This window comes from Papio anubis, chromosome 10 (genome assembly GCF_008728515.1).
Source record: "Papio anubis isolate 15944 chromosome 10, Panubis1.0, whole genome shotgun sequence".
NCBI lineage: Eukaryota > Metazoa > Chordata > Mammalia > Primates > Cercopithecidae > Papio > Papio anubis.
Genome location: NC_044985.1, coordinates 28,010,617 through 28,032,645, shown reverse-complemented (window position 1 = coordinate 28,032,645; position 22,029 = coordinate 28,010,617). Strand labels below are relative to the sequence as shown.

Sequence of the window (22,029 nt, the reverse complement as noted above, 5' to 3'; positions counted from 1 at the left end):
TTGATTTTATATTTTAATTAATGGCATGATCTTTCCAGTAGTCATTACATTTTAAAATCTTGAAGGCACTTTTTTAGTCCCTTCTCCTCCTCTAGAGGAGAAATGTTACCACATTTCTTCAGGCTTTCTTTGCAACTTGTCTGTATTGCTGTAATCATCTCATAACTGGTCCCTTTGTCTTTAGTCTTTACTTCTGCAGTTATGAGTTTTTGATTTTGTTTTTGTTATTTTTGCCTTTTGTTTCTCTACTTCTAAAAACATATAGCCTGAAACTTCAGCATCCCCGCACTGTGTACACATTGGCCCACTTGTCAGACCCACATTCAAGGTGCTCTACAATATAAACTTAATCTGCCTTTGCAGCTTTTCTTATTACAACTTTTTCATGAGCCTACCCTTCAGCCAACGCTTTTGTTTTCAAACTGAATATTGACCATTTTTATTTCTGGATCTTTCTATAGTCTCTCTATATGGAATGTCTTCTCTGTTGGAAAACTACAGATCCAGTCCAGCCTATTGAAAATGCCACCTCCATGAAAGTATTTGTAATATTCCCTAAACACTTGTGACTATGACTCTTCTCTTCTGAACTATCTCACTGTTTTTTACTTTATCTCAGCTATTCCATGCTTGTATAATACCTTAGTAATTGCATAAAATACCCTTAACTGTTTCTTTAGTTGAACTTGATTGTTGTGTATCTGTTTCTTTCCATTTGTGAACCGTATTTGAATCAGTCTCAGCCCCATGAAGAGAAAGTGGTTGGTGACAGTAATGTAATTTCATCTTACAGTTTATGTCCTACCATGTTGCAAGTACAAGAAGGAAAAGTGGCTCCCAACCAGCTTTACACTATTGAAAATATGGGGGACCGTTTTAACACTATTTTTTTCCTTGATAACATGCAGGAATATGTGTTGAAAGAATTATTTCAGGCATTTTTATTTATATCCATGTTAAAATATAGTTAAATGAAAATACTTTCCAATCAGAAACTAAAATTTTATAGAACAAGTAAATTTACTTACTCCTAGGAAGATGTCTCACCTGTTCTTGTCTTGATTAATCTTCAAAGGGATTATTTTTTATTATTTGTAGTTTGTGCATCACTATTTTAAGGCATTAAGCTCTGTATCAAATCCGTTTTGTATTACTGCAAATCAACCAATCTTTTGCTGCTTTAATATTGTCAGCTATTCACTCTTTATTGTTATTTTAAGTGCCAGAAAGTAAAATGCAAAAACCCCACCCTATATTAATGTAATTTTATGGTTAAGATTTTACATTCAAAGAAGTCTAGAAATTCAAAGTTATAGTTCCCAGAAGAATCCTAATTCAGTCACATTGCATAAACTGATATTGAGGCTGAAATGTATTATCATTACAGTAATGCAAAATACCTATATATTCATGAGGACACAGTTATAGTTGCTGAGGGAATCATAATTTTGGATTTTCTGACTTTTTTTGCACCTACAATTTCAACCATAATGTTGTTAATGCAGGTTTTTTTCATTGACTCTGAAGTAATATATCTGTTGCAATGTTTATCTTAAAAATAAGTTTTCATTGGCTCCATTTTTTTCCTTCTGTATGTCAATAAACCTATGCTTATAAAGATCTGATGTCCCTACAAAGACAACTACCTAAGGAATATTTCTGTATAAAAATAGTTTTTAGCCTCATGTATGCTGATATTCTCTCTGCCTTTCTCTCTCACACGCACATCCACACACAGCCTCACACACTTATGTTACATTCTGGCACATTATAGAAGCAGGTAGCATATCCACTACCTGCTGTTGAAAGTGTTGACGATACTGAATTATTTATTCTATCTTCTACACTATCCAAAATCGTTTTGGGTTCGTTGACACATTTTGGTCTCTTCCATATGGATACTTCATGGTGGCAGAGTTGCCAGATGCTCAGGTTTTGTGACAGTCTTAGTTTTTCAAGGACTGTTGGAATATTCTTGGGAGAATCTCGCCTTGTTACTGATTCCTATGGAGTGGTAAAATACTAACATTTCTTTGAAAGTGTTTTTCGAGACAAGGAGGTATTATAAAAAAGTTACTAGAATGTCCCATCTGAGTGTATTTAACTTTGGGAACCTAGTAAGGGAGGAATTTATCATGAAATTCATTTACAATGAGTTGGCATCATCTTAACAAGGAGTAATAATAGCAGTATGTATAAATGTGGAGATTAAACAAACATGGTGATATTTCAACATTTGAAATATCAGATATTTGACTCTCACAGAACGTCAGCCATTTATCTATATTTCAGCTGCCAGAATGCAAAGATAAAGAACAGGATGCCATCTAGTTTATTTTTTTACTCCTTATCAACTAGACAGAATCTTGCATGTAATATATAGATACCATATAGCTACCATATATATACCATTCATATATATTGTTATATATGTGTTATACATATATGTTTATATGTTAAGTATTTGCTTAATTGAATAGAATGTGGATATTTGTGATCTCAGGTATTTGCCTTTCCTGTTCAGTATGAATAGAAACTCCATAATCTCTTCCCTTTCCAATCCCTGCCTTTAACACAAAAATAATTGGACATTCTGCTCATCTTTTAATAGCCATCGCAAGTGTTTTCACCTTTTCTAAAGCCTTATCTGGCTTTCCTGGGCCATATCTGAGGTCCCCTTCTCACTTCACTCATGGCGTTCTATGTATTTCTTGGCATTTTTCTACCATTGTTATGTACAAGTAGAGAAAAAGGACTGAAGGGACAGCTGTGAGTCAGAAGGGAAGCCTCCATTCCATGGCCTATGTGTAAATGTCTATTATGGCTGACAGAGGCTTTTGATCGCCATTATGTGATCTATGACATGTGATCTTCAGATATGTGACCCTCAGACATGTGACCCTCAAATGTAGGCAATAGAAAATTCAGATATCATTAAGAGTCAGGTGGATATCTGTATTAGTCTCTACTGCATATTCATACCAAAAGTTTAAGTGCTTTGTCTACGTTGTGTGGAGAGAAGGGATGAAACAGAAAATAAACACTGTAAATACAGTTTTTCAAACTTTTTTTCTTGGTGAGTAGACTTTCCCCCATTTAACTAGAGAGCATTTTCATTGAAATGTCTAACTTGAAGAAGTTGCTTTTACTATTGGAATTATGAGACCAGGCTCACAAGCAACAACTGTGACTTTCTTTTTATTACTGATTTCACACTGGTTCTATTTTTGCCTCTTACTGGCTAACCTGGGGCAGATGACCTGATTTTCTGTTCTTCAGTCACCTGGTAAAGAAGTGTGGCCTAGGAAGTTTTAAGTTCCTTCTTGCCTATAGTGTTTGATGAGTCCCACATATCATGTTTTATGCTAGGTGAGATCAAGAGAAGTGTGTCTTAGAAAGTTACCATGTGATATAGGTTGTGTTGAATGACTCCAATACTTCATTTCAGATAATCTAATATAATTAGATATGTTTTATATATACATATATATAAAATATACATATAGATGTACATACACATATATATAAAAAACTTGGCAGTTGTGATCAAGGGAAGCTTTTTTTTTTTTTGAAAAACAATGTTTTTGTGAAATTTATGTACAGAATTTTTAATTTTCATTTTACTCTATTTGATCTTTGAAAAAGTAGCTTTCAAGCGTTTCCCCTCTGTGATATATGGGGTAATTAATATTAAAATGATAATTTTTACACACAGGACTTAGCAAATCAGTGTTTGTGAAAAGTTTTACCTTTAAAATAAGTGTATAAAGGACCAAGACTCAGTCCTCAGACTCACCTTTGAATTCTTTTTCTGTTGCAGATGTACAACATTATTAAACATTTCACTCTCTCAAACATTTTTTGAATGCCTACTGTGCGTAGCACATTTTGTTGATTTTGACATTTATAGTTAATTATTCAGTGGTACCTTCTAATTAAATAGCAAAACATTGGGGATACTAAGTTATTTGTGGGGAGGTATTTCTCCAAATGGTATATTAAGCACCATATTTAAGGAGGATTTCAAAGAACCGTCTTGGACTTGCCAAAACAAACATTGGAGGAATAATCAAAACCCAGACGTAATTTCTATGAGAAGCATAACAAATCAAATGATAAAACAACTCAGTAGTGTAAAGCAAACTGGGAAGCAAACTGAAGCAAATACTCGTAAGCGCCGAAAAATTTAGATGTTATTGCTGATTACTGAAAGACTGAATATTTAGGATATATTTTATTTTGATAGTTTTATCAGTAGATAGGACTCAGTAAAAATAGCAAGTCCCTGTATTTTTCCTGGTTAGCTTGTTATTTGGGCACAAAATACTTTTTTTTTTTTTTTTTTTCATGGTTGTCAGGAACAGCTTAGTTGTCAAGAAGCAGATAATATTATTGTTATTGTTATAATTACTTTGATTATTACAGTTTCATAATACTCAAGCCTAAATCATGATACTGTTCAAAAGCCAATCTGTACTTGCCTGTGGTTTGTTTCTCAGGCTTGTGCCTCAAGTGAGTTTTCTGTATCTACTTGTGGGATAGTGCTCTGGCTTGACTGGTCAGTATGTCCTTAAATGTATATAATTTTAGACTACACTGATAGGGTCGGATTGCAGTGATGATAGGACTTACATCCATTACCTTGGGTCTCCAGTCTTCAAACTTTATAGTCTTTAGAAAGGAACTCCAGAGACTCATGAGTGGCATGAAATAAAGGGCAAAGAACATTCCAAAATAAAATGATATGCTGCTTTTAAGGAATAGTCTTGTACGATAGATTAATCATGAGATGAATTATAAATATTTCACATACTAATTATATTAGTTTATGGTGATAAAACACCATATGAAGTGTTCCCAGCACACTCAGCAAGTTAGATGCTCTTTGCATGTTAATTGACTTACTTCTTCAAGGCTAATGATCATGAATCCCTGAAGATGACAAAAATTATTACCATGATATTGTACATTCCTGATCTTTGTACCAGGTTGACATCTACCTTTCCTCTTGAGTTCCTTTTCTTTGGATCCTGTCTTGAATACTTTACGATGGTAAAGCAGAGACCAGTGCCTGAAATATTATTAGGGACCCCAGGAAAAACTAATGAGCTCAATAAAAAATGACATCAAATAACACATCTTAGAATTGTGTTGGGTGCTCACATCCATGGGGCATGGGGAATGTAAGCACCCATGGGCATGGATGCTTCCCAGCTTGTTTTAATGGTAGGAGTGAATATCATAATGAATACTTCCGTATAAATGGAAAGTTAACCAGTTTTATTTTCTCACAGTGATTGAGGGAATGAATGATCCATTCACTTCATTTACTCATTCACTTACTTGAAAATATTTAAGCACGTGGTTAGGATGGGGAACAAGAAAGATGTAGGACCTGTCCTGATGGAACTTTAAAATCCAGAGTGATAGCTGCCAAGTTAGGGAAACTATAGTACACTAAAGAAAAGAAGAGCAGATCTAATTTATCTTATCAAGGAATATATACTTTAGTGGGAAGAAACAGGATAATGTATTAAATATTGGAGAACCACATAGAAGAGTTATATAAAATTATATAACAGACCAGATTTTTAACAAACATATTTGGTGACCAGGCAGGTTCTTTATTTAAATCAACTCTCCAATGTATTTCCTGTCATTAGCCTATTATCTGTAATCTTTAGTTACCTACTGGGCACTCTACTTACATTCAGTGTTTGTAAAACACGTCTCTCTATTTCCCCTCTACTCCAAACCATGATTTTTTTTTCTCTCTTGTGTTAAGGAGTATTACACCATCACTATCTGATTATGTAAGCTAGAAACCTTTAGCTTCTTCCTTTTAATAACCAAGCCAGACATTTCTTTCATCACACTTAATGTTAGCCACTCTCTCTATTCCAGTGCCCTGACCTCCTTGTTATTCCAGGAGGCTCGCTCCTGCATGTTATTTAGGATGCTTCCTAGAGTGCCTCTCCCTAGGAAAGCCTTCACTGATGGTCATTACCTCTCCACAATTTATATAGAGCAATCTGGCCACTCAGTAAATATGTGATGGATAAAGGGATAAAATAGAACTATTCACTTTAGTATAGTTGTCCTTTATACCGTTTATATTCTTTTATATTTCCAGCACAGATTCTAATAAATACAATTAACACAAAAACACTGAGTCACACTCTAATCTTAAGATGATTCAAAATCAGTGTGGAATAAGTGAAAAAGTAGAGGCTTTAGGCTGAGATCAACTTGAATTTGAAACTCATCTTTACCTGTTAGTAACTGCTGTTGTCTCAGCATTTAACCACACCTCTTGTGCTTTAATTTCTTAACCAGTAAAATGAGGATAATAAGACATATCTCTTAGGGTGGTGGTAGTGATATGTGTAGAGAACCTTGCATGATACATGGTTCTCTATCTTCCTTTAAAATATTACCATCAACATTACAATATTATAGTGATTTAAGGATTCCATTATCAAAAAGTGATCATGGAAAGACATGGATTTAAATCAACTGTTTTTCGTTTGTTTGTTTTGAGATGGAGTCTCACTCTGTCACCTAGGCTGGAGTACAGTGGCGCGATCTCAGCTCACTGCAAACTCCACCTCCCAGGTTCATGCCATTCTCCTGCCTCAGCCTCCCGAGTAGCTGGGACTACAGGCGCCCACCACCACGCTCGGCCAATTTTTCGTATTTTTAGTAGAGACGGGGTTTCACCGTGTTAGCCAGGATGGTCTCAATCTCCTGACCTCATGACCCACCTGCCTTGGCCTCCCAAAGTGCTGGGATTACAGGCGTGAGCCAGCACGCCTGGCCTAAAGGAAATGGTTTTATATCTTCTGTATTTGGTTATATTTAGAGTAATCATCCTTATTTTGAGAGTAATAGTGATTGATAGTGGTACTTTGTTTCTTTATCTTCTCATTTTACAACCATCTTTTTCTTATCCAATAAGCATTAAAAACTGAGTTAATTAAGAATAAGAAAAAAAAATAAATGATTGTTAGTATAATAATGAACATGCAATGAGTCACCAAATTGCTGACAGATAAAAGTACAAACTTCTTATCCTGCATCTGGATACTTCTGGGTCTGCGGAAGACCACTGTTACAGTTTTATTTGATTATTCATTTTTTTCCAAACACTAACTGTTAGCCCTCTCTAATTCAAATAGCACTGATCCCTTTAGTCCCAAGAACTCAGGACCCAGGCCTCTTCTGCCACCCCTGATAATTCTGAGACTTCATGGTTTTTCACTGCTCTTAGTTCTCTTTTCTTCCTCTGAATGGCCATAGCACTTAGTGCCTCTACCTTCATTCATAATCAATCTCACATTGCTTTGTGACATTTCTTGTGCAGGAGAGAGCAGTTACTTATCTTTTTTATTGTTATTTAATATTTCCTGTATTTATGGCTTATTTCACCAATTATATTGTCCGTTCTTTTAGAATGGGATGATATCTTGTACTTGTTAAATTGCCAAGTCAAAAGATTTTACAGTGTTCTGATTTGTTGACTTATTGATAGAATGTCTAAAAACAGATATATCTACAAATGTTGCGGTTCATATTACCTTGGACCTTGTAAGAATACTCTTAATAATGGACTCCAGCCCCAAAAGAAATAAACAGGTACATGAAAAAATGTTTAAATATATGCAATAAAAATTTCAATGTATCTATAGATTTTTTAAAATAGTAGGCTCACCCTCTCTTCTTGTCTCTTCCTTTCTTGTTAGAAACGTAATTACAAAGTGTCTTTTATGGATTAGGCACTGTGCCAGATACCAAGAGTTAAAAGACTCAGCGTTTGCAGAAATAATTTAAGAGACACCTGAATTTAAGTGACACCTTTAGCTAAAGGAGCTCAATAGGCATTATGGAATTTGTTTCCTTAAACATCCATAAGACAGTTCAGAGTGCTGATGATTGATTGCAGCAAGGATAGATGTTAAGAAAACAGCCTTATGTTGGAGATATTGCTCAGTGGTAGGTTGTGCCTACAGTCTTTGATTCCCTACCTTCTTGACAAGTGTTCTGTATACAGTGCTTTTTTGCATACAGTGCTCTCCTGGTCATCGTGATAAGCACAGGAAAGGAAAATTACATGGTGGAAAAAAGGAAAACTTCCTGATTGATGCCACACGATGAGACAGCTTTTGGAAAACTGGATATTCTATTTATAAACAGCCTGTAAATTGCCACCACAAGAACCTGGGAGATTAAATAACTGTGTTTCCTTTTTCTTTAGCTAAGACTTCCATCTTGTATTTTTAATTGTTTCAGCAAAGGGAAACATTTTGTTAGGCAGTGTTTTTGAAAGTTTTTGAATATCCATGGCATTTCAACATGCAGTAGAAATGGTCCAATTAAGATTAAGTAGCTGACAACTAAAGCAAATTATGTTAAAATGAATTTTGTATATTGATAGTTAATGAATATTAGAACTCAGTTATCTCTCTACACAAGTTTTATGAATTAAAAAATATGTTGAAACCAAAGACTTTTGAAATGCTTGGGAGTAATTTTCATTTATGTGTGTATGTATCATTGAGCTTCTGTTGTAATTAAAACTCTGTCAAGGTGCTTTGGAAGTGATAAAGGGAAGAAAGCAATAGCTGTCCTCTCTTTCACTTCTGTTATCCAATTTTATCAGCAAACCCTGACAGTTATCAGTACACCCAGTCAGGCCACTTGGTAACACTCTCACAATATTAGCATCTTAGCCCAAGACAGTGTCATTTTTTTTCTCTTCTTGCTGTCTTCTTCCACTCATGACTCCTTGCAGTCTGCTTTCCATATGGTAGTCAGTAAAGTTTTCTGATATTAAAAACTAATTTTAAAATGCGTGAATTATATAAACAAAAGTAATATAAGAGATTAATACAAAGAAGATTTCAAAACTTTATGGACGTGAGTATAAAAATTATGCCCTAGGCCGGGCGCAGTGGCTCACGCCTGTAATCCCAGCACTTTGGGAGGCCAAGGTGGGTGAATCACGAGGTCAGGAGATCGAGACCATCCTGGTTAACACGGTGAAACCCCGTCTCTACTAAAAATACAAAATATTAGCCAGGAGTGGTAGCGGGCGCCTGTTGTCCCAGTACTCAGGAAGCTGAGGCAGGAGAATGGCGTGAACCCGGGAGGCGGAGCTGCAGTGAGTGGAGATCACGCCACTGCGCTCCATTCTGGGTAACAGAGCAAGACTCCGTCTCAAAAAAAAAAATCATGCCCTAGTTGGAGATATTATGACATACCATATCATGAAATGTTATAAAAAATCATATCTTTTAGAAATAATTTTTAACATGGTAAAGCAACATGATGTTGAAAGCAAGAAATGAAGCTACAATAATGTATTTCTGTTACAACATGGAAAGAATAAAAGAAAATATACCTAATGTACATATAAGATTTTGTCACTTCCCTACTTAAAATCCTTCCATCTCTTCCTATCTTACCACAAAACCAAAATTATTTTCATGTCTTACTTTTGAATCTTCACTCTTATTTTTGGTCACTCTCCCATTGGCTCCAACCTCCTTGGTCTTCATTCAGTTCCTCAACCTGTCATTTTTCTTCTTGCCTCAACTACTTTGTTTTCGATTTTATGTCTGTAATTTAGCATAGTGCCTTGCAAATAATACGTGCTAAGCACATGCTTAGAGCACCAAAATGCAAATAGTAGCTATCTCTCTTTGGAATAGTTATGGGTGATATTCACTTTATTTATTTATTTATTTTGCTTAAAACATTTTCTATAGTGAACGTGTACTTTCTAGTTCTCAGAAGGAAAAGAAAAAGTATTGCCATTCCAGAATTGGAGAGCTGAGTAGGTGAAATTCTTCTAGGCAGGAGCAACATAGAAATTAGGTTATCATAAGCAGGTCAAGGGTCTGTTCAGGAAAATCAGTTAAGCAGGTAATTATATTCAGGTAACATGAGTGTCAGGTTAGGGAAAGCTGGTTCATCCAGAACTGTGCTTTCCAATACAGTAGCCACTAACCACATATGGCTAGTGGATTTAAATTTAAATTTAATCAAATTAAATTTAAAAGTTAGTTCCTCAGGAGTCCTAGCTACATTTCAAGTGCTCGATAGCCATATGTAGCTAGTCATATGTGGACAGTACAGATATAGAACATTTTCATCATCATAGAAAATACTGCATCACAGAAAATACAGGATCTAGGATCCTAGAGAGTAGGTATCAAGGAACAGGAACCCACGAGAAACAATGAAAGAACCGAGGCTTAGGTAATAAGTCTTAGCAACATGAATCTAGACCAAGAGTTTAGGTATTGAGCAAAGTGACAAAGCTGGAAGAATTTACTCTTTTGTCAAAGGCCTCCTGAAGCCATGCAAGAAACTGTATATGAGTGGTAACACAGCCCAAACTGGCATCTGTGTTAAATTGTATACTCTATCTCATTATGTCATAAATAGCTTCAGGAGAGGAGGAGTGCCTATTGAAAAGATTTCATGGGGCAAGAGTGAGATGACCTAGCCCATGAAGAATCATTACTAAAATGTATGGACAGTGGCTGGAATATTGAATGCTTGCCCTCTGTTAACTCATTTCACTTCCCTTCTGTACCATTCAAGATATAAAAGTGTGTATCTTGATGGTGATGGTCACACTACTACTGTCCTTAGGTATATTTCAGCTTTTCTTTTTACATATTAAGTAAATAGGGTAAAAGGCAAACAACTGATTTATTCAAACTGAGCAGAAAAGAATAAAATATTTAATTTCGAATTTCATTGTGTTTCGCTGTTTTGGATTCCTTAAAGGTATATGACTTAAAATGTAGATACAATGTATATTGGAAGCAATCGAAACATGTATACAGGTCCTATTCCCAAATACATGGAATGGTGTTAATGTGCTTGCAGCATAGAGCCATTTTGGTTAGACGATTATAGTAGCAGCTTACTTGTACTTTTGGTGAAATGGTAAGCTAATGATGTAGCCGTTAATTTGAATTTAGCAGACATTTAAAATATAGGTTTCTCTTACAGAGACAAAAGTTGCAATTTAAAGCTCTTTGGTGGTCTAAAAACAGCTTAATTCTGTAGTAGCATGGTAATAAGTACTAATCCAGCTTATACAGTGATTGTAGTATGTCATGTTTGTGAAAGATTGCTCAACTGCTTTCTCTGGGTTTTATGTTAATTTAAAAATAGCAAACATAAAACCTTATAACATCTTCATGCTGAGATAAACTGTTCAATTTAACTTGTGCTCAAGCAGCAGCTGTCAGGAATTACCTTGTTCCTCGTGGTTTTTGCTATCACCTTGTGTCCTTTCCTGCTAGAGACACACTGTGGGATGATAAAGTGCACCTTGTTAGGATTTATTGCTTAAATAATACCTGAGGCAAGATGAGCATTGGTAGCCCGGGGATTAGCTGCTGATCAAGTGATGTCATTCACTGTATTATAATCAACTTTTAAAAATTGATAGTAGTAAATTTTGATTTATTAAATTTTGTATTGCCTATGGATTGCCTGCATTCCCTTTGTGGGCATATTCATTACTTCTTTTTGGATGTTGTTGAGCTAAATATTTGAGAAATTGCTTATTGACCACTTTACCATTTTACAAGCAAGAAAAGCAAAGAGAAATGATGGAGATAATTTCCACTATTTAAAACTAGTGAGGGTTATTTCAAGATTAGTTATACAAATAGAGTGAATTTTCTTTTAATGATTAAACAAACTGAAAGAAGTGTTGGCATGGGCAGTCTCAAATGGTGAATATTATGAAAATTATTGTTGTTGGCCGGGCGCAATGACTCACGCCTGTAATCCCGGCACTTTTGGAGGCCGAGGCGGGCGGATCACGAGGTCAGGAGATCGAGATCATCCTGGCTAACATTGTGAAACCCTGTCTCTACTACAAATACAAAAAATTAGCTGGGCGTGGTGGCGGGCGCCTTGGTCCCAGCTACTCGGGAGGCTGAGGCAGGAGAATGGCGTGAACCCGGGAGGTGGAGCTTGCAGGGAGCCGAGATGGTGCCACTGCACTCCAGCCTGGGCAACTGAGCGAGACTGCGTCTCAAAAAAAAAAAAAAAAATTATTGTTATTTCTCATATGAATATATTGCCTTCTTTTATTTGAAAGGTTTTCTTTGGAAGGCTGGTTGGATTCTTTGGTTGTGGATAAGCTGGTGGGTAGGGGGACATGTGGTAGAAATAGAGTGAAGGGCTCCTCTCAGTTAAACATTAGCTATAGATAATTCACCCTGAGGGTAATCTTCATGTAGAAATTAACAGTTGGAATATGGCTAGAAATACAGATATGATGGGTTTATTGTTTATGGAATATAGAACTTTTTTCTTCTACTTACTGCCATTTAATGCCTGTTACTTCAAATGTGTAGTTTTATAAATGTATAACTTACCCAAAATTTGCAGTAGGACAATGTCTTGCTCCATGAAATCTTTTTATTAGACTCTCCCCTTCCCCTGAAGCTATGAATTACTACACACCTGTTCACATAGATTAATCAATTGTTAATGTGTTTGCACATTTTTAATTTTTCTATCTCTGTAAATATATACATATTAATATTTATTATTAGCAGTAGCATTTTGGCTGAACTATTTAGTAATTAACTGCAGACAACATGGCATTTCACATCTAAATAATTTGACATGAATCTCCTAAGAATAAGATTATTCTCCTACATAACTGTAATAAAATTATTGTATTTAATAAATTAAAGATTGACAAAAACTTGCAGTCTTATATTCAGCCCACATTCAGATTTTTCCTATTGTCCTAATAATGTCCTTACTAGGTGTGCTTTCCCCTTCCAGTATCCAGTGAAGGATCACTTACTGGATTTTGTTTTGGGTGTCTTTATTTCCTTTAATCTAGATTTTTTTCTTTTATGATATGGCATTTTTAGAGATCCAGTGAATTATTTTGCAGAATATTTGTCTGCTTATTCCTTACCAAATTCAGGTTAGGCATTTTTGGCAGGAATACTACACTGATGATTTGTATCTTTCTCAATGTATCACATTTAGAAATACAGGATATCACTTTGTCCCATTATTGGTCATAGAAAGTTTGATCACTTGGTTAAATTGATTTCTACCAGATTTCCCCATCATAAAAGGTATATTTTTGTAATTAATAACTCATATGAAGGCTTCTTTTAATGCATTTTTCTGCCTTGTGTGTGAAAAAAAAAATTGTGCTTGCCCAGGTGATAATGATTAAGAATGGGCTTCATTGCTTCCAGTAATATGTATGGTCAGGGATGGGGATAGTAAGAAAGAATAGAAGGAGAGGAGGAAGGATTACTCTGTAACTAGACCTACAAGTTGCCATGTATTCCCTTTTAAGGAAAGTATTGTTTGAAATTAATATTTTGTTGCTTTGTCTGCTGAAGATGAGATTTTTAGGTAAGCAAATATCTTCATGTTTCAGAATTTTCAATATAAGTTTTAGAGAGGCTTATATGTGATAGTGGTAGGGGGAAGGAATATGTTTGGACAAAATAGGGCATTGTTTGGCTATAATTTTTTTTTTATTTGTGTATAGCCAGACAAGTTTAAAAAAATAAATGCATCTCCTTGGTAAGATTTTTTTTCCCTTAAAGAGATAAATTATAACATTAATATAGCTATGTAGGTTTGAAGAGGGATTGCTGGCTTTTGGTCTTACGTGCCTCTTTTAGCCCATGAAGAAGACACTTGAATTCCTACTTGTGATATATGTACTTATTATGTAATCATTCTTCTTATGTGAAAGGCTAGTGCAGCAGATCGTATAAACACCTGAAGTTAGCCATTTGGCCTGTCAGCAAGGGAGGATTTATAGTAGTTGTAATCATGGTAATAACAAGGATGATATTTTGTATTTATTAAGTACAGAAAAAAGCACTTGCAATGTAAGTGGTCCGCAACCAATTCATATCTGTGGTGTAATGAAAAGCAGTTTGAGCTCTTAGAAGACCAGCAGTCTCTCTGCTTTGCCACTTTCTACCAGTGTGATCCTAGAAAAAACTCTTAACCTTCTTGAACCTGATTTTTTAGAATGGGAATTAAAGCTATAAAGGTCAAATTATGTTACATTATGTTATAAAGGTGGCATTCTATCAAAATTGTGCCATCTAAATGTCCTCAGCTGCTCAAGACCTGTACTTTGTCCCTCTTTTGTGTCCATATGCAATAGGTACCTCATTAGGGAAACATTTCCAGGTTGTCCCAGACAATTAGAATTGCTTTCTGTTTGTTTCTCTAATGTTTTGTGTATGTCTGTATTACAGGCAGCATTTATCCTGCTGAGCTGTCTTGTTCATCTTTTCTGTTCTTCCTGGTTAGACCCTGGCACATAGTAGGCATTTAGTAAATATATGTGGAATGAGAGAGTAAATTGACACTTTTTTTCATTTATAAACATGGATAGGCAAGCTTTCAGTTTCCCTTTTTCCCTAAAGATAAGGAATCAGCCTTTCATCAAATTTTTATATTTGTGCTTTATTAAGGGATTTTACAGATCATGCATCTGGTACCATTAGCAGTCCAGTAATGGAGAAGAAAAGATGTTTTTAAAAATACAAGTATTGTAAGATACTTTACAAGTGAGGGGAGGGTAAGAAAACATGCCAAGAGAAAAAGACCATACTAGATAAGCCTATTGCATAAATCAAAAGGGTTTATGTCATAACATGAACATGTGCCATTCCTGCTCATACATTGAATTTCAGTAGTTGGTTGCATAAAGAAGGAAAGTGTAATGAAACTGGCAAGCAAAGTATTCCCCAGTCAGCCTTATCTTTGTTCCATTTGTCCTTCAGATAGAGCTTTTCTTGCCTTTTTCAATAAAATCCATCCGGCTTTTTTTTTTTTTTTAAACATTTCTCAGTAACTGCACTGAGAAGACCAGTGAGATTCGGGGACTTTATAGTTCTAAGCAGCTGCTTTTTAAGAGATCAAAACTTAGAATGCTGCTACATGGTATTAAGGCTCAACTATTGATGTGTCCCTATAGGGGATGTGTTTTTCTTGGGGTGGGAAGAGGAAAGAGGAGAGAAGAGCAAAGCATGACCCCTTCAAACATACTTGGGACAGTAAACCCCAATTTTCTTGTTTCCTAGGACCCTCTTTGCAAGTTCAGTGCTTAACCTGACCGAACTGGCTGCCCTTCGGCCTGACCTTGGGAAACTGAAAACGATTCTGTATTTTCACGAGAACCAGTTGATATATCCTGTCAAGAAATGTCAGGAGAGGGATTTCCAGTATGGATACAACCAAATTCTTTCATGGTAGGTATACATTGTATCATTGTATTTGGCCCTTTGCTGCCTTTTTCTTTGTAGGTGGTTACATTTTAAATCTGGAGACCTACTACCATACACCTTTTTAAAAAACACCATAAGGTAGGTACAGATATTTAAACAATTCTTCCTTCTGCAGTATATGTAAGTTCACTAATCATTTTATAAAAATACATATATGTAACAATCTAATTATATGTTGAGCTAATTATCTATTTTTCACAACATTCAAAATAGAATTAAAAGGTTGGCAGGGACCTTCACCCCTTGATTTCATAATCTATTGCTTAAGGCGTTTAGAAAGTGCAGTTAGTCAACTCTTACTTACTAATAATGATCACTGTATTCAGCTAAAATCAAAATAGAGTTTTACAGAAAAATAAAAATTAAAGCATAATGGAGCAACTTGGGGTTTTGCCTCCCCCGCCTTTTTATTTTATTGTAAGACAGAGACGAGTATGGAAAATGAATCTTTAGGTAGTGCTTTCTTTTTTCCCTCATTGAGTCTTCTGAAATGACACAGCCTTAAAATACCATGACATTTTAAAGGTGATGGTCCTTCTCTATTGTTACTTCAACAAAGTGTATCTCCTGAAGCTTAGTTAATGAAAGAAGTTAGTAACAATTCTGAAATGGCTTTGCTATTGGATCCTATTCACATAACTGCAACAGTCAAACGGAATCTGTTTGTCAGTGATTTTGTACATTTTATTCATCTTTATTAACAGCTATTAGCAGCTGGGTTTGATGATGTGTTTATACAGACCCCCAACTCTTGCAAGAATGTTTCATAGTTTAGTTGACATAGAAAAACGCTATATAGTAATAATTCTGTGTTGTGTGCGTTTTGTGAATGTTTTCCTACAATCATTTTTACAAGCTGCTTCAATTGTGAAGTAGCAGTGCTATCAAAATAGAGTGGAACTGCTTCACATCAAATGTCTCATAAAAAAAAAGCAGCCGTTTTAAAATTTCATAATAAAATTAAAATACTTTATATTGAAGCAGAGAAGGAAAATATGTTTTAAAAATGAAAATAAAATCATTTTGTGCTTTATCAATATGGGAAACATTTGTAATATTCTTTTGATTTCTTGAATTAGCATCATTCTTTTCCTCAGATAGTATGTTTATTACCCCTGAGAAATCACTGGGAAAAAAACTAAGTCTATTTTTCCCTTTATGGGTGGCTTTAAAGTTAATGGAAGTTACATCCACTCATATCAGGGAGGAAATGTACCAAAAAGGATATTTCTGTAAACTATCTTGGATCTTTAATTTAGCATAGACTGGATTTTTAAGAATGTTAAGTTGTTGGGTCACATGCCCTTTGAGGGAAGCTGTCTAAAACAATTCAGCTCTCGATTCCCCCTCATTTTCACAAAACATTGTTTTTGCTCATAGGCAATGAGACTATAAAAGTTTTGTACATGAGTTTTCAGCATTGCGTTTCTCAAGAGGGTAAACTTATAGACAAGCTTGGAGAAAGAGAAGTGGACTTCATCATCAGTTGGCTTCTTAATGGGAAAAAAATGGTTCACAGTTGTCCAGAGGAAAAATAAGAGTGTCAAAAGGCAATCCTGTTCAGATTCTCTTTGAAAAGTATGACTCCTGCTTCCTCACATGTTTCTTTAGTTTTCTTGCTGACTTCTGCTTTTTTGGCACTGTCAGACTTCTTTCTTGACTGTGGGGCAGTTAAGGACTTCAAAGATGACTGACATAAGTACTCACCTTAAACAGTGGTTTCACTAACCCTCTGACTTATGAACACATGTCACAACTGTATATTATGACCTGTAGGTCGTTATTACAATATGTGACATATGGTGAAAACAGACTAGCTGTAAAACATCCTTCAACTTTTGGTATATTGTTATCTTGGCTTCCTTATTGCTTAGTGTTGTGTCAGCACTTCTGTGACATTCCTTTGTATTATTCATGTTGTAATCACCCGCACCCCCCAAATTTGCACTAGGTAGCAACTGATAAACAATACTTGTATGGAAAATCAGTTTTTTTTCGGGGGGGCATGGGAGTAGCAGGCCAACACTCTTTTTGTTCATTTTTTATTCTGCTATATATTAACGTTGTAATAGTAAATTTGGCTGTCTCAGCAAATATGACTTAAACGAAACTGACGATTGACTATGGCATTCCTATTCTATAAGCTCTACTTATTCTGTGGTGTTCTGCAGTCCTGTGGACATAACATGTCTTCTTTCCAGTAGTATTGATCTATCATTTTTAGGGTAGAATAAAACCAATTGCTTTGTCCCTTTAATCTTGTATACAGATGCTCCTCAACTTAGGATAGGATTACAGCCTTGTAAATCCATTATTGTGAATTGAGAATATTATAAGTTGAAATGCATTTAATACAACTAGCCTATCGAACATCATAGCTTAGCCTAACTTACCTTTAACATATTCAGAATACTTATATTAGCCTACAATTGGGCAAAATCATCTGGCAGCACAGGCCACTGTAGAGTATTGGTTGTTTACCCTTGTGATCATGTGGCTCACTGAGATTTGTACCTCACTGCTGCTGCCCAGCATCATGAGAGAATATTGTGCACATACCATTAGCCCAGGACAAGATAAAAATTCAGTTTTCGAAGTATGGTTTTAATTGAATGTATATTACATTTTCACCATTGTGAAGTTAAAAAAATCTTAAGTTTGAACCATTGTTGTTGCGGACTGGTATTATTACATTTATTTTGTTGAATTCAAAGGTCCATGGTGTTGCGGTGCTTTATAATTTATATGTACCTTTATGTAATCAGTTAGGACCTAGTGATCTGGATTTCTGGATCCATTTCTACCAATTTCTTCTATTTCTCTAGCTAGCCCAATATAATATAATATGATAGTGAAACAAATTATTTTGGGATACCATAATCCTTTCTGTGTAGTCCCAGAAATTTCAAAAACTTAACACAGTTCTTGAAGTAAAGGCTAAAGCAAGAAGTAGACTTTAACCAAATAGTGCTGAAGGTATCATGCCCTAGTATGAAAATAGTTTTGTCTGAATTAGTCTCCTTGAAGTTAGTGAGAAGTGTGACAGATGTTCTGTTCTCGGTAGTATGGTGTAAAACGATGCACATCACTGACATAGAAATTCAACATGGGTAGTTGGGCCATGAAGAAAAAGGAATTGCTGTACTTAATGTTGTTGATAATATAGAAAGTTCCTGGCATTGTGGAAAAATATGCTTTGGTTTGGAGTCTCATGCAATCCCATTAAATCATTCCATTTCCCTATTGCCTTTCCAGTCTGATGCCACCAATCAACTCCCTGTGATATAACAGTAGTGACACTAACTTAGCTCTTAGAGACATTTTGGTAGATACTGATGTGAAATGAAGAGTTCTTTGCAAACCTAAGGTGCAGTAAAAACTCTGATTAATCCATAGAGGTCTTAGGTTGATAAAAATTACTCTGAATGAGTCTGGGCTCATCATTTGCATTTGTCTTTTACCTTAATAGCCTGGTGGCTGATGTGGTTGTATTCAACTCAGTTTTTAATATGGAATCATTTCTCACTTCCATTGGAAAATTTATGAAGCTGATTCCTGATCACAGACCCAAGGATCTGGAAAGCATCATCAGACCCAAGTGCCAAGTTATTTACTTTCCCATCAGGTTTCCTGATGTGAGCAGGTCAGTATGTTCGACTCTGTTCTCAATATTGTGTCATAAATTATTACTTAAGTGTATAGAAATTGATGTTCTTCATGCCAGTTTTAACTTTTCAGCCTAAGTATGGTTAATTAGAGAATTTAGTTCTATCTTACCATGCTGTGATTTACAAAGATTTTAAATCATCATGTGTCTAACCCATCACTAAATAGTTCAGATATTGAGTCCTTCCTTTCTTTCCTTTTATTTATTTGTTTGTCAAAACAGCCTGGTGTTTTGCTTCTTTATTTTTTTTGTTACAGAAGTCATTGTCAAGCATATTTCTCAACCTTTGCATTCAGCTTATGTCCTTTGATTTATATATATAATAACTGGTCTAGATAAGTCAATGTTAAATCTCACTACTTGGATTAATTCATTTCCCATACTATTTTCTTTTATTTTTTTCTTTATTTTTAATTATTTATATTATCTTAATAAAGAGTTAAGTCTTCTGTATTGGTTTACAAATGTACCTGATTGCCATTTCTCTTTCTTAGTTACTAAGGACATTTTTTTTTTATTACCCTTGTTGCTGGGCCCACCTTGAATTAGCAGTGGATGATGTGGCTCAAAGGGAACATTCTGGAATTCCTTTTCACTTTTGATTAAACCTAGAAAACCTGTTTTTACTACCACTAGGAATATTTCTCCCTTGTGAACAGAAAGTTTACTTCAGCGGGACTCACACTAGCGGGAGACACTGCTGTTTTTTACTGACTGCTTTCTTAAAAGAGTTCAGGAACAGCTGTTTCATCCTCATCCCTGCAATGAAGGCAGGAAATGATTTAATATCCAAACATGCTATGCAAGAGGTCAGCATTAACTTCTATGTTCTGCACTACTGACTTCACCCATAGTTTGCTGTAGAAATGGTAGTCCTCATCTACACCCCTATTGCTGATTTATTTGAGTGTCTTATTTGTTAATATTTCACCGAAGAAAAATCTGCCCCATAGAAAATCAAGCTAGTGAGTCATAAAATTTAAGTTAGACCATCTTGCTTAATCTTTATAGAGTACAGAAAACAGAGGCCCAGAGAAGTAGAGATTGGCTTGTATTCACCTTGTCATTGTCACAGACTGGATTAACATCTAGGCTTTATGACTTCTGATTCCAATTTCTACTTACCATTCAAGCATCCTGTCATTACAGGTCATTTGTCAAAAACAGTTTATGATTTATTTGCTGTTTTGAAAACTGTAAAGCTAAGTGGAGCCATGATCACAAGCAATTTTCAGAATATATATATAATTATGTATATTATCTGTATGTATTTGTGCATACAGTTTTCTTATGTGTGATGAGAGAACTTCAACTTTTGAAAACTGTAATAGTTATACTTTGCCTGTGATTAACTAGAGCAGTTATATATCTGAATTTTAAAAAATATGAACCTTATATTTTGACATGTTTTAAGGATTTTTAACATCACATATAGGCAAAGCGTATATCTATAAGTGTGTTGGTGGTTATAGCTCCTCTTAATTATTACTGCCATAGAATTCTAAGTAAATGTTTTAAAATTCATTTACATCAGATATGTTTCTGCAACACCTTATGTTTAATATACCTGTGGCAGTTGAATAGTTTATTAATTTGGATGATATTACCATAAAGGAATCTAGCTGAATAGAAAAAGGTTAAGAAATATTGTGGCCAAGATAACATTCATAAGCAAGGAGTGTTATTTGAATTATTTTCAAATGGTAATTTGCTTTATGCAACCCAAACTCATATAGTGTAAGTAAGTGATTATTTGCATGAATGACAATCATTCTAAAGTCTGCAGTTTCAAAACCGTATTATTTTGTTGAGATGTTGAAAAGTATTTAGTAATTCCAAAAGCAAAATAACCAAGGTGATTAAAAAATGTATTTGAAGGCTTGTATCTTTCTCCCAATCCAAATATTATTTGGTCATGGGAAAAAATGAATTTAACTAAAAACAAAGCAGAAGATACAGTTAAATTATTAATCATTGTGCTATATAATATAATGGATATTAATTAGAGAGGGGAGAAAAGCCATATTTCCAACAAAATAAATGAAGATTTTTAGAGTTTCTGTCTGTTAAAACTCAGAGCATGTCTGTCACTTCGGTGGTTTCACTAATATTGGATTCATGGCACCTACTGCTACCTCTTGCCTTCCTCACTCATCTCCTGCGTCACTCCAAAGACCAGATAAATAGCAAGAGAGTGTATTCCCTTGAAAACATTTCATTATCTGTATTGAATATTTTGGGATGGGAAAGCTCTTAGATGCTGTAGTCACGTATACGTGTATTGAGTTTTGACCACCACTTACTAGCTGTGTGATCTGTACCTGTGGAATGACCTTGCACTTAGGTTTGTTAATGGTTGTGATTAAACCATCTCATAGGGATGATGCAGTGATTAAATGAAATAATGTATACCATGTACCTAGGATAGTGCTTAGCATACAGTAGACCCACAATAAAAGGTTATTTTATCTTATTACCCCCCCCATTAATTTATAACCTAGCACATTTATTGGCATCTGAATATAGAGGACTATCTTCCCTCCACCCCTTACCATCCTATAATTGACACATGAAAAGAGAACTACTCTTCTAAAAGCTGAATCTAATATAAATAAGGAGATTGGTTTTGTTTATTTTCTTTATCACCTTGAGTCAAACAATCCTTTGGCCTCACCAGACCCTACCATCCATTGATTGAGCCAACTTAATTTCACTCTTGTCCTATTTTCTCTTTCTTTGTCCAGCTTAACTTTCTTATTCCATCATTATGTTTACTCCCTTGCATATCCTCTCAAATCTTTTACACCTTTTGTTTCATATTTGATTGGCAAAAACCCTTGTCTGTTTAAATCTATGTGTTCATACACTTTCTTCCTATAATCATGGACTAAACATGACTGGAGAAAAGCATATCATACTTATTAGCATGTTCTAAATGTGTGACTCCTAAGATTCAGATGGGCCCTTTGAGCTACCTGGCAAGCATTTCCCTTCTTCTAGATAATTATGCCTTCTACTTTTTAAAGAACACTCCAGTAC

General features: G+C 35.1%; 1 protein-coding gene across 22 annotated transcripts in view; it reads left to right on the top strand.

Annotated features, from left to right (window-relative positions):
• GTDC1 (glycosyltransferase like domain containing 1) overlaps positions 1-22,029 on the top strand; it is a 374,641-nt gene that overhangs the window by 169,506 nt on the left and 183,106 nt on the right. For all 22 annotated transcript variants that reach the window (XM_017947202.3, XM_017947213.3, XM_017947206.3 and 19 more), the window contains 2 exons: positions 15,120-15,287; positions 18,793-18,966. In XM_017947202.3, the coding sequence (XP_017802691.2) occupies positions 15,120-15,287; positions 18,793-18,966 (342 nt within the window). The remainder of the gene's footprint in view (positions 1-15,119; positions 15,288-18,792; positions 18,967-22,029) is intronic.